General features: G+C 43.8%; 1 protein-coding gene across 5 annotated transcripts in view; it reads left to right on the top strand.

Moving 5' to 3' along the window:
* The window catches only part of LOC132397196 (inner centromere protein-like), a 76,667-nt gene that overhangs the window by 54,448 nt on the left and 7,947 nt on the right, over positions 1-14,272 (top strand). For all 5 annotated transcript variants that reach the window (XM_059975630.1, XM_059975627.1, XM_059975626.1 and 2 more), the window contains exons 14-15: positions 7,712-7,896; positions 12,486-12,612. In XM_059975630.1, coding sequence (XP_059831613.1) covers positions 7,712-7,896; positions 12,486-12,612 — 312 coding nt within the window. The remainder of the gene's footprint in view (positions 1-7,711; positions 7,897-12,485; positions 12,613-14,272) is intronic.

The raw sequence follows: 14,272 nt of genomic DNA on the forward strand, positions 1-14,272 counted from the left end.
AAAGCATGCTGATGTACTGCATGGGAGGATTACGACTGATGGATACTCAGGAAAAAGTACAAGCCAGTGCGGGACAAATTAAAAGAATATCTCAAAGGGAAATGAAATGTGCTACGGGAGAGAAAAGTTCAAGTCCTGAAAGCAGGAGCCAGATGAAAATCTAAATAACTTCATCACAACATTGTATGCCCTGTCAGATACCTGTGCCTATGGAAATCTGAAAGCCGAGCTCATTAGAGATAGGATTGTTGGGCTTCTAGACACAAATCATCAGACTTCAGTTGTAGGCAAATCACACACTGGAGGAAGCTATTCCTGTGGTCAGGCAGATGTGAATGTGCATCAGCAACAGGCAGAACTCTGTCACAAAAACAATTTGAGGGATAGCTAAAGCTGAACAAAAGGATACAAAGAGACCATTAAAAACAGGCTGTTATAATATGAGCAACTAGTTTTTGTTTCAGTAAGGAGTACAAGTTGAATGCTATGAGTAAAGTGTGGTAAACTATGATTACCTGTCTGGACACGGCCCCCCCACCACCCCCCGCTGACTGCTCCTGTGGCTCCTCCCACAGACCCTTGTATAAAGGCGATTGGAGGCACTGCACCTCCCTCAGTCTCCAAGATGTCGTGCTCTCTTTTTGCTGCTAATAAAAGCCTATCGTTCACTTCCAGTCTCCGAGTTATTGATGGTGCATCAATTTTATTAGCAGCAATTTTAAAACATGGAGAACATTTTACAGATTGGATCTCGACCCTCAATCCCAGGAAGCCGGTGATGCTTTCAAACTCTGGCTAGCATGCTTCGAATCGTACCTGGAGGAGATTCATGTGACCGATCCTGCCACGATGCGCAGGGTTCTCCTCTTCAGGGTCAGTCCAAGAGTCTACTCCATGATCAGAGACCAAACGGACTACTGGGAAGCGACGGATGCCCTCAAAATGCAATACCAGCGGCCAGTGAACACCATCTACGCAAGACATCGCTTAGCGACACGGCGGCAGCGGGCTGGAGAGTCGCGTGCTGAGTTTGTCCGGGCCCTACAGACACTCGTGCGGGCCTGCGACTGCAGGGGACTGACGGCGGAACAGCATGTGGAGCTGCTAGTAAGAGATGCCTTTGTTACGGAGATCAGGTCAGTGTACATGCGCCAGCGGTTGCTGGAACACGCGGATCTTCCCTTGCATTCGGCCATCGAACTGGAGGCCGCACTGCACAACGCTGATGCTGTCCAGGCGTGCGATCTCCCGCCAGCCTCACGGACGCTGCAGACCCCGCAACCTGCCAGTGAATCGACCTCGGCTGCTGCCAGTCACAAGTCCATGCAGTTTTACTTCTGCGGACTCGAAAAGCACCCCCGAAAATGCTGCCTGGCCCAAGAAGCTACCTGCTCCAGCTGCAGCAAGAGGGGCCACTTCACCAAGGCCTGTAAGTCCAAACTGCGAGCGGGGTTGAGCAGCGCCACATGCGAGGCATGGGGGTGGCCATCTTGGTTGCCACCATCTTGCCTGCCCGCCGCGTACAAAGCATCTTTGTCAGTGCCACCTCGCCCCACCTCCAACCCACGGGTGCTTACCGGGCACCAAGATGGCAATTCAACTCTGGCCTCTGTGACCCTCGACCAAAGCGCTCCACACCAGCTTGTAAGGTCAATGATGGACATCCTGGTAGAGGGGCACAGGACTAGCTGCCTGTTTGACACGGCAGCACTGAGAGTTTTATTCACCCGGACATGGTGCAACGCTGCGGACTCGTGACACGGCCAGTAAGCCAGAGGGTCACTATGGCTTCTGGGTTGCATTCCACAGACATCTGGGTGGGTTGTGTAGTGACACTGCTGGTGCAGGGCACAGAATGTCGGGACTTTGCGTTACTGGTCATGCCTCAACTGTGTGCCCCTGTGCTATTGGGGCTCGTCTTCCAGAGCCACCTGAAGAGTGTGACAATGGAGTATGACGGGCTCCTCTAACCAATCACTGTCAGAAATCCTCAGTTCTGTGGGACTTCATCACATACCCCGCTACTGGCCACACACACACACACCAACCCACACATCCTACCCAACACCATGCCAACAGCCGTGCTACGGACACCACTTGCAGCCTCTCCACCCTCAAAATCCCTCCCCCACCACTGTTCGCCAACCTAACCCCCGTCTGTAAACCTGTGGTAACTAAAAGCAGGAGGTACAGCGCAGGGGACAGGGCCTTCATTAAGTCGGAGGTGCTGCGGCTGCTCAGGGAGGGGATCATTGAGCCAAGCACAAGTCCTTGGAGGGCCCAGGTGGTCATTGTTCGGACCGGGCAGAAAAGTAGGATGGTCGTGGACTATAGCCAGACCATCAATAGGTTCACACAGCTTGACGCGTACCCCCTACCCTGAATCGTGGATATAGTCAATCAGATAGCTCAGTACAAGGTGTACTCGACCATAAACCTAAAATTCGCTTACCATCAGCTCCCCATCCACTTGGAGGACCGTCCCTACACTGCCTTTGAGGTGGGCGGCAGGCTCTATCACTTCCTGCGCGTCCCCTTCGGTGTCACAAATGGTGTCTCTGTCTTCCAGAGGGAAATGGACCGGATGGTGGACCAGTGCCAACTGAAGGCCACATTTCCCTATCTGGATAACATCACCATCTGCGGTCACGACTGGTTGGATCACAACGCCAACCTCCAATGATTTTTCCAAGTGGCCAAAGCTCTGAACCTTACTTATAACAGGGACAAGTGTGTGGTCAGAACTACCCGACTTGCTATTCTTGGGTATGTCATGGAGTACGGGGTCATTGGCACTGACCCTGACTGTATGCGCCCCCTGTTGGAACTCCCTCTTCCCATCACCCTCAGAACCCTCAAACAGTGCCTGGGCTTCTTTTCCTATTATGCCCAATGAGTCCCCCTTTACGCAGACAAGGGCCCCCCCACCCCAGGTCAAGTCCACTGCATTTCCTCTCTCAGCCGAGGCCCGCGTGGCCTTCAGCTGCGTTAAAGGAGACATTGCCAAAGCAATGATGCATGCGGTGGACGAGACCATTCCCTTCCAAGTAGAGAGTGACGCCTCCGCTGGTAGCATTCTTCTCTTGTACCTTTCAAGGCCCTGAAATTCGGCACTTCGCGGTGGAGAAAGAAGCCCATGTCATAGTGGAAGCTATTAGGCACTGGAGGTACTATCTCACCGCCAAAAGGTTCACCTTGCTGACCGACCAGCACTCAGTTGTGTTCATGTTTAGCAACCAAAAGCGGGGCAAAATCAAAAATGATAAAATTTTGAGGTGGAGAATAGAACTCTCCACCTACAACTATGACGTCCTGTACTGGCCTGGAAGGCTTAACGAGCCCCCTGATGCCCTATCCCGGGGAGCGTGTGCCAGTGCGCAACTCGACCAGCTATACGCCCTGCAAGCAGATCTTTGCCACCCGGGGTCGCCCGGCTTTACCATTTCGTGAAAGCCCGGAACCTGCCTTACTCCCTTGAGGACATCAGGATGATGACCAGGGACTGCCAAGTCTGCGCTGAGTACAAACATCACTTCTACTGTCCTGAAAAAGCACAGCTTATCAAGGCCACCCACCCCTTTGAGTGACTGAGTGTAGACTTTAAGGGCCCCCTTCCCTCCACCGACCGCAATGTGTACTTTCTCAACATAATCGACAGGCACACATGGTTCCCCTTTGCCGTCCCCTGCCCTGATACCACTGCCAAGTCCATCATAAAAGCCCTGCACCAGCTCTTCACTCTGTTCAGATATCCCTGCTATATCCACAGTGGTAGAGGGTCCTCCTTTACGAGTGACGAGCTGCGCCAATACCTGCTGGCTAGGGGTATTGCTACTAGTCGGACCACGAGCTATAATCCCAGGGGGAATGGACAGGTGGAGAGGGAGAATGCCACGGTGTGGAAGGCCACACTCTTAGCCCTTAGGTCAAAGGGATTGCTGGTCTTTCGCTGGCAGGAGGTCCTCCCCGAGGCACTCCACTCCATCCGCTCCCTGTTATGCACGTCCACCAATGCCACCCCTCATGAGCGACTCTTCTTTTCCCAGGAAGTCTGCCACTGGGACCACCCTACTTTGCTGAAGTCCCCAGGGCCAGTGCTGCTCCGGAAACATGCGCGGAGCAATAAATATTCCCTGCTGGTCGAGAGGGTTCACCTTCTACATGCGAACCCCCAGTATGTCTACGTGGTCTTAGCTGATGGGCGGGAGGACACGGTCTCCATCCGCAACCTGGCGCCCGCAGGAGCACCAGACCCCCACCCCGTACACTCCACGGTAACTATGAACCCCATACCCACCGAGGTGTATACTGCGCACACCAAGCCCTACACAGACTCCTCTTGACACTCCCATACCAGGCGCCTTGCACACGCATGAGGGATTACTGACACCTAACGGGCTGGCACCTCAAGTCAGGCTGGAGCCAGCACAACCACTGTCTCCGGTGCAATCACCATCGGCATTGGTGTAATCACCATCGGTGCTACGTAGATTGCAGCGACAGACTCGACCGCCTGATAAGACTTGACCTGTAAATATACTTGTAAGAAACTTTGCCCCGTGGGGACTCTCTTTTAAAACAAAGAGGGGGGTGGTGAATGTGGTAAACTATGTATACCTGTCTGGACACGCCCCTCTGCTGACTGCTCCTGTGGCTCCTCCCACAGACCCCTGTATAAAAGTGATTGGTGCACTGCTCCTCCCTCAGTCTCCGAGATGCCGTTTTCCTTTTTTGCTGCTAATAAAAGCCTATCGTTCACTTCCAGTCTCCGAGAATTATTGATGGTGCATCATAAAGTGATCTGAATTGCTCCGTTTCAGTGACCGTAATTTCAATGTAGTTCTACAGACAAGTACATACTTAGTTTTTCGTTTTCAAGATGGGGAGATGTAGTGGTAGTTAATAGTGTTTTTCCTATGCCACTGTTGGCCAATCCCACATGGGAGGAGTTAACATACTGTACAAGCAGGGTTGTCAATAAAGATCAGTTGAGTGTCCTGCATGCTGGCTTCCTGGTATACTCTGCACTGTTCTTCAATAACAAACACAACAATGTACTGTAATTATTGAGGCCTTTGTTTGCCTGTGTGTAAGCATTGAAGTCCTATGTAACTGTATAAAACTGTTGGCCATATATGTACAGTTCTTGTGTACCATATTACAGGAAGGCTTTTGACCAGGTGCAGGAGAGGTTAACCTGGATGAAGAGACCGGGCAAACTTGGGTTGTTTTTCTGAATGCCGAGGGGCAATCTAATAGTGTATAAAACTGAAGATTGATACTCTAGTCAGTCTTTATCCCAGGATGGCAATGTCAAATACTAAATGGCTTAGGTTTAAGATGAAAAGGTAAAGTTTAAAAGAAGATTTGAGGCAAGATATTTTAAACTCAGACAGCAGGTACCTAGAATGTGCTGTCAGGGGCTATATGAAAGCAGATCCAAAAGCAAGTGTTTGGACAATGCATGCACAAGCAGAATTTAGAAGGATATGAACTTTGTGCAAGCAGACGGGATTAATTTAGTTTGTCATTAGTATTATGGGCCAAAGGGTTTACTGTAGTTCTGTGTTTTGACTTTGACCTTGGTATGCCTCATTTGTATGTCTGTTTACTCTATGGCGAGTTTGAGGATGTAAACTGAGATCACAGCTGATTCTTACTGATAGCTGTAATGCACAAAATTCAGTCAAGGCAAATTCAAAGAGTAAAATGAGTTCTTTTAATCCTGTTTTAACGGCTTAGTAAATTTCCTCAATAATCATAGTTATTTCAATAGGAGAATACAAAACGTAAAAGGAGTATTTGTAGACACTTTAGTGCAATGCTTTTTTAACTATAAAAACCACAGATAATTTAGGACTGCCTACACAGCTATCATAGGAATAACTTAAGATGAAAAGAAGGCTGTAGGAAGTTGCAAGGTAGGTATGAAGGGTCTAAGAATGGAATTAAAAGAGCTATAAAGGGGCATGCAAAGGCCTTGGTGAGCAGGATTATGAAAAGTTAAGGCATTCTAAATGTGTGAAGAGTAGGAGGATGACTAGGGTTGAGTGTAGGACCAATTGGCAATAGAGGGGGAAACATGCCCAGAGTTGGAGGAGGTAGGGGAGGTCCTTAATGAATACTTTGCTTCAGTATTCACCAGTGAGATGGTCCTTGATTTTTGTAAAACAGGCTGATGTGCTAGAGCTTGTCAATTTTAAGAAAGGATATGCTGGAACCTTAGCAAAACATAAGAATAGTTAAGTCCCTAAGCTGGGTGGGATATATCCCAGGTTATTACTAAAAGGGAGGGAAGAGATTGCTGCACTTTGAACTTTGATTTTTGTGTCTTCACTAGCCACAGGAATGATACCAGATAATTGGAGGTGGCAAATGTCTGTCTTTTGCAGGAAAATGTCCATCTAGAAAGGGAGTAGGGATAACCCTGGGAATTGTAGACCAGTGAGTCTTACATCAGTGGTGGGCAAATTGTTTTTTTTACACTTATGAGCATTTGGAAAGGCAAAGTCTGATTAGGGATAGTCAGCATGACTTGTGAGGGGTAGGTCATGTCTTATGAACCCGACTGAATTCTTTGAGGATGCAACAAAGCACCGTGACAAAGGATGAACACAGGATGTGCATATAGATTTTAATAAGGCTTTTAATAAGGTTCCCAGTGGCAGGCTCATTCAGAAAGTCTGGAGGCATGGGGTGGGGAATTTGGCTTGTGGATTCAGAATTGGCTTTGAAGGAAAGAATTGGCCATGCTGGGATCCCTGCTCTTTGATTTTCCACCCCCCCCCCCAATAATTATTTAGATAAAATAGTGAAAGGGTGCCTTAGTAAGTTTGCAGATGACACAAAGGATGTGGATAGTGTGGAAGTTTGTTACAGTGAGACATTGACAGGATGTAGAGCTGGGCTGAGAAGTGGCAGATGGAGTTCAACCCAGAAAAATGAAGTGATTTACTTTGGAAAGTTGAATTTGAAAACAGAATATAGTGTTAATGGCAAGCTACATCCTCAGTTGCTGCTCAAGTTGAAAGGGTTGTTATGAAGGCAATTGGTCTGATGGTCTTCATTAGTCAGGAAATTGAGTTCAAGAACTGAGGTAATATTGGAGCTCTATAACAGCTTGGTCAGATAGACCACACTTGGAATAGTATGTTTAGTTCTGGCCACCTTATTATAGGAAGGATGTAGAAGCTTTAGAGGGGGTGCAGAGAAGATTTACCAGGATGCTACCTGGATTAGAGAGCACGTCTTGTTTGGAAAGGTTGAGTGAGCTCGGGATTTTCTCTTTGGAGGATGAGAGGTGACTTTATAGAGGTGTACAAGATTATAAGAGGCATAGACTGAGTGAACAGCCAGAGACTTTCCCCCAAGTTGAGAATGTCTAACATGATAGGTGATTATCACAAGCATGCAATTAGCTGCTATCTTAGAAGTACATTATACTTGCCCACGTCAGCTTAAATTATCTACAGGCAATCTTAAGTATTAGTAAGTTGGTGCTGTAGATTTCCATTTACCGTGATTTAAATGCTGATTACTTAAGCAATGTTTTAAACAATTTGTAAATAAATTTGGTGATTTGATTTTTTTTTCCCATCTTTTGATCCGTACTTGGTCAACACGTTAATTTTGCAGGTGTTAATTTTGCTTCAGATTTTGAAAAGCTGACAAGAACTGTCAGAGTGTTTTTAATTAATGTTTCTTCAAACAGGAAGAACAACAGCAGGATCTACAGCGCAAGGAGGAGGGAGAGCTACAGCGGCAATGTAAACCGGCGGAAGCCAAGGAGCTTCAAGAGCTTGAGAGACCTGAGCTGAACAGAGAACAGCATGATCTACATTGGATTGCAGACAAGGAGTGTGAAGGAAAGCAGCAAGATAACTTGCTGGTGGAGAAGTATGTGGCAGTATTTTTATAGTAGCTAGTATTGCACCTTTTGATGGAAATGTTTTAACATTAAAATGACCAATTTCTACTCTGATTGAGTTGGCACAATGTTGGTAGATAAATTATTAGTGTAGTGCTGAGGGACGGTATAAATTGAAGTGCATCTTGGAGTTGAGGAATTCAAATGGATGTTGTCAAACTATTGTTTGAGAGAACCAGGAAGGGTTTCTTTAATTCATGTGAGTATTAAAGTATTTGACAATTGAATAGTCAAGTTGGTGGTTTTCAAAAGAAAATTACATGAATCCAAAATTGGCTCCGTGAGGAGCAGATGTTTTTAGCGACTGGAAGGGTCTTGCAATGTGATTTTTGCATCAAAATAGAAGCCATGCCTTGGGATACATGTACATAGATCCTTTTACAGAGCAGATCAATGAGGCCAGCAGAATCTTATTTTACTTTGGATGAGACATAGAAATGAGTACGGATTAGCCCCCAGCTAGGGTGCAGTGTGCACTTCAGGTTGCCACATGAAGGGAATGACATTTAGCCTGAAAGGCAGCTTGGTAAGATGTTTTAAGGGTGTTGTCATGAAGCAGTTTTTACAAAACATTTGGTCAGTTGGGTAGAAAAATGGCAATCCAGAAAAGTGAGATTATAAATGAGGTACAACAATGCAAGTGAGGTATTTGGAGTATAATGATTGGAAGGAAAAAGAATAATCAATTGCAGAACCTTGAAAGGTGACATGGCTAGTCCACATGGTGGTGAAGGAAGTGGGATTTAGTTGGAAAGGTTTTCTTTAACCAACACACATGTTAAAAATTTGACCCTAGATTGAATCTATTGCAATTGCCAATTGACTATTCTACTTTCCTCAGAAAGAAATCCATGTTTTGTTACACCCATGTTGTGGAGAACTTTTGAGTTACTCCCAACTTAGGATGTTAAAGGTCTGAAACAACAGTGTAATAGAAAACAGCTGTGTATTTTTAACATAGAATAGATATTTTCTACATTTGTTACAAATCTCAATCACTGATCTTTTTATGATACCAAGTCAACATTGTGTTAATTGCAGTTTGGTGGGGAGAAAAAATATTTTGTTTTGCCTTTGCATTGCTTACGCATTCAAGATTCAGCTTAATTTTTGATGTGAATTGGTTTTGATGCTGTGCCCTCTGTGAAACATTGGGTATTTTAAGCTGTTTACTATTTGATTCAAATGATAGTAAAAACTCTTGCTAATTTGGTATGCTTGGAACTTTGTGCTGATTTTCCAGCCTAATGGATGTTGTTCTGTTAATATTCAAACACTTTTGGTGCTGGTTTTTTTTTACATGTTACACAGAATATTACATTTTCCAGGAAGCACGGGAATTGTCACCTGGTGAGCCTGATGAGTCATTAGGACTTACAAATACTTAGTGCATTATTGGACTTTTAACATAATTGTATATGATTGGAGTATAGCTGGATATAATTTTAGGAACTGGCCTGAACTAAAATCCCATTGTAATTCTTAAAACAAGATTTTTTGTACTGTCTATTAGGAACTATTTTGGTCCAAAAACATTACACCAATACATATTTAAATACTACCAGTATATGAAGTCAAAAACAAAGTAAATTTATAATCAAAGTACATTCGGTCCTCCTTATCCGCAGGGGATTGGTTCCAGGACCCCCCCCCCCTCCCGCGGATACCAAAAAACACGGATGCTCAAGTCCCTTATTCAACCTGTCTCAGTGCGATGGACATTAGGACCTGGCGGCGGACCTCTGAATCGGCAATGTTTCTGTTCACGAAAATAATCACAATTGAAAATAAAGAGGAAGTAATAAAGCGATTGAAAAGAAGTGAAACACCATCGGTCATTGGAAAAGGGTTAGACTACAGTCAGTCAACGATCAAAACAATTTTAATGGAGCATTTGAAAGGCCCTGCCCCGATGAAAGCTACAATTATTACTAAGCAAGGCAGTGGTTTAATTATTGAAATACTTATGTTTCTTAAGTGTTTTATATGCATGGAAAGGTAAAATATGTACTATATACTAAGACAAACATTTTACTAACTGAGGCTGCATAATACCGGATGTATCTGTCCCGACTTCAAATCCGACTTAAAGACGGACACAGGAACGGAACTCATTCATAACCCGGGGACTGCCTGTACTTTAAAATCATCTCTAGATTACTTATAATCTATAATGCTATGTAAATAGTTGTTATACTGTATCATTTAGGGAATAATGACAAAAAACAATAGTCTGTACATGCTCAAACAACGAGTGCTGAAGAGAGAACTTCCAGGTTTCCCTGATCCGTGGTTGGTTGAATCCGCGCATGCGGAATCCGCAGATGAGGGCCGACTGTACACATGATTCACTTTCTTGCAAGCATTTCCAAGAAAATAAAATGCAGTAGAATTTATAAAAAACTGTACATAAAGACTTACAATCAATGTGTAAAGGAAAACATTTTGTGCAAATAAAATGATATAAATAATAAGAAGAACATGAGTTATGGAGTCCCTAAGTGATCCTGCAGGTTGTGGAATTAGTTCAGTGTTGCAGTGAGTGAAGTTATTCACCTGGGTCAGATGGTTGAAGTGTAATAACTGTTCCTGGACCTGGTAGTATGGGGCCTAGGCCTTTCTACCTCCTGTCAGATGGTAAAAGAGGCAATGGCCTGGGTGGTGGGGTTCTTGATGAACGCTGCTTTCTTCTGGCAGTGCTCCTTGGAAATGTGTCCAGTAGTGGAGAATGTTTTGCCTATGATGGACTGGGTTGTATTTTTTTTTCAATTTCTGGGCATTGGTAATACCATGCTGTGATAGTTGGGATACTTTCCACTGTGCACCTATAGAAGTTTGTCAAAGTTTTAGATGACATGTTGAATCTGCATAAGTTTCCCAGAAAATAGAGGCAATGTTGTGACACGTGATGGCACTTTTCTGCTGGTCCTAGGAAAGATTTTCCATGCTAACTCCAAGGAATTTTGAAGATTGCTGACCCCTCTCATCTCTGATCCCCTAACAAGGACTGGTTCTTGGAACTCGAGCTTCTACCTCCTGTAGTAGATAATCGGCTCTTTGATTTTACTGCCGTTGAATGAGACACCATTAACCAGGTGTTCAATCTGCATCCTATATGCTGATTCATCACTACCTTTGGTTCAGCCAACAGCAGTGGTGTCATCAGCAAGCTTGAATGGCATTGGAGCTGTACTGCCATACAGTCATGGGTATGAAGGCAATATAACTGGGTGCTAAGCACACAGCCTTGTGGTGCACCTCTGCTAAGGGAGATTGTGGAGGAGATGTTGTTGCAAATCCATACTGATTGGGTCTAAAAGTGAGGAAATCGAGGATCCAGTTGCAAAAGCAAGTATTGAGTCCTAGGTGTTGGAGCTTAATGAGTTTCAAGGGGATAACTGTGAATGCTGAGCTGTAATTGAAGGGCATCCTGATGTATGCATCTTCATTGTCCAGATGTTCCAGAGCTGAGTGAAGGGCCAATGAACTGGCATCTGCTGTTGACCTGTTGTGAAGGTAGGCAAATTAAGGTCACTCCTCGGGCAGTAGTTGGATATGTTTCAAGACCACCCTCTCAAAGTACTTAGTAACATTGTATGTAATGTTACTGGATGATGATGATTAAGGCAGGTTACCATGTTCTTCTTGTGCACCAGTGTTATTGAAACTTGCTTGAAGCAGCTGGGGACCTCTGACTGCTGAAGCAAGAGGCTGAAGATGTCCATAAACACAATAGCCAGTTGATTAACATAAGTCTTCAGTACTTGGCTGGGTATGCTGTCTAGGATAAATGCTTTTCATGGATTCACCCTCTCGTATCAACCTGAGAGAGGTTGATCAACCTGAAATTACAGGGTCATTGGGTGCTGTGTGGTGCATGAAGCTGCCTCCATGTTCTGTTGGTCAAAATGAACATGAGCTCATCTGGGAGTGGACTTTGTTATTTATGTTGCTTGGTCTTTTTGTCAGCTATTGGCATTCGAGCCCTACCACAGCTGTCAAGCATTCTTTTGTCATTTAAATTTGGTCTTCAGTTGCTGCTTTGCATGTGAGAAGGGAAGGGCTGTGCTGATCAACTGGATGGAGTGTTCACTGAGATCTTTAACCTCTCGCTTTGACACCGGATAGTGTCATTTGATTCCAGAATGTCTCTGCTTCCTGCTCTCTCCCTTCCCCTTTTGCAACCATGATTCTCCTCTCCTTGCCCCCTTCCCACTGTCAGTGCATAATAGACCAATATCAGAATTGTAATGTATGTACTTTGTTAATTACTTCTAACTTTCTGAGTTGGCTTTCCAAAGGTCATACCTGGACTTCTATAGAAATTTAACCCAACTCCAAAACAACATTATCTTATTATAAATTGTACAATAACAAGCACATCAATTTTAAAAATGTTAGGTATTTTCATTACCTGAACACCTTATTTAATGAGATCCAATTGTATAAAACCTTTCAATGTTGAAGTTCAAGAATGGTAAACAATTGATAATTGTCACGTTGCATCAATATATTAAAGAACCAACTAGAATGAATTGCTAACTTTGTATTAAAACAGGGAACAGGGATGCCTGGCAAAAGAGTCCCTCCATTTACAGAAAAAGCAGGAGCAGACAATGTGGAAGGAAGCTCAACCAGTGAAGGAAAAGCTTTCTAAGGGAGTACAAGAGAAAGTCACATCACAGGTAAGGGGATCTCATCAATCGGGTGCAATGTTCTTGGTCCTCATTTCAACCCCTTGTTCAACCATGAAATTGGATTTTCCCAAGTTCTGTTTGTGACTTTGGGGTACAAGTTGTTGAAGTAGACTTTCCACATTAGGGGTGAAACAATTGACAAGCCAGATTATAGATGGGGGCTAGCACTTGGTAAATTGTAGCTATCAGAGCTGGAGCTAGTTACATGGGAATTGAAGGTAAAGTTGAGATCCAGCCTCTGGGGTTAATTGTTGATGGCACTACTTGAGCTCGGATGCAAAATGGGTGTCTAATTTTGATTCCTAAACTTTCAGACGTTTAACAAAGTTTGAATGCAATGCTTCCTTAAATGGCGATTAAAATATTAGTAAACTCCTGGTGCTCACAAAGAATATCCCTGATTAAATCTTGAGTTAACTAATTTAAGCAGTGCTTAATAGTCCTCTGAAACCTAATGTGTTCAGTCTTAAATCTGGGTGGGATAAAGCTACACAAGACTTTTAGAATGACACAACTCGAATCTCAAAGTATATTGAAACAAAGTAATGTTCCTACTATAATTATTAAACTATACAAGAAATGTGATAAATTTAGCAAATATGATAAAATCCTGGGTACGATCATAGCCTTTGTGTTCTAATGATCTTAAGTAGCTTCAATTAACTAAATTTCCAACTCATCATTCTGAATGACTTTAGATGTAACCTGCTTAGTGGTGGCCCCATCTGTACAGATTAAACTGACGGCTCAAGTTTCTTCCCAAATTGCTGAAGTTTACCATCAAACCTGCCTTCATAATTGTATCTATGATAATTGATCAACAAAATCCCCCCCCCTTTGTGATTTGTCCATCCGTGCCTAGTTTATTCCTTAAATCTGTACATCTTAGCTGAACTAGTCCAGAGACCTCTGTTTTCACAGGTTGTTTTGATTGGGAAGTTTAGAGTTTATTTGCACCTTAAAGTTCTTATTCAGTACAGTAAAGATCTTGCAGCCAGCCAAGATCTTTACTGTACTGAATGTAAATGGTGCCCTTGAATTCTAAATTATTTATAAACAGGAAGTACTCTTCCTCTCATCTTCGAATCATAGTCTTTTTCTGTTGCTCCAGAAGGTCACATGGCATGTTGGCTAACCATTTTGTAATCAATTTTGGACAATGTTGATCAGCTTAGATAGTCCTTTTCCTTCCATGAAGCTTGCTGCCTACATTTGGAGGAGTTTATACTAAAGTTACACTGCCAAGAGATGAGGAAAATGCCAAAAGTTTGTGTTTGTGTAGTACTTAACAGTAACATAAGCCAAATAAAGAGATTGTTGCAGCTGATGAAAATATAGTCTGAGATTCTGAAACATTTCTTTAAAAAAGAATAAAAGATGCATAGGGAGGAGCATGTGAGTGTTTTGGTATTGGGGTTGTACATCTTGTATAGCTGAAGATGTCCTTAAGAATGAATCCATTAAATCCATGGCTGGCATGAATCCAGAATGAGAGAATAGTTATCTTGATGTTTCCCAGATGGAGCAAAGAAAGGTCCTGATAGTACAGGAAATGGGTAAAATCAAAACCTGACTTATTTCACAAACAGGTGCCAAATGTAGATCAGAGGTAAAGGGAGCTGAAAGGAAAAAATGGATAGTTTTTATA

This window comes from Hypanus sabinus, chromosome 7 (assembly GCF_030144855.1).
Source record: "Hypanus sabinus isolate sHypSab1 chromosome 7, sHypSab1.hap1, whole genome shotgun sequence".
Taxonomy (NCBI): Eukaryota; Metazoa; Chordata; class Chondrichthyes; order Myliobatiformes; family Dasyatidae; genus Hypanus; species Hypanus sabinus.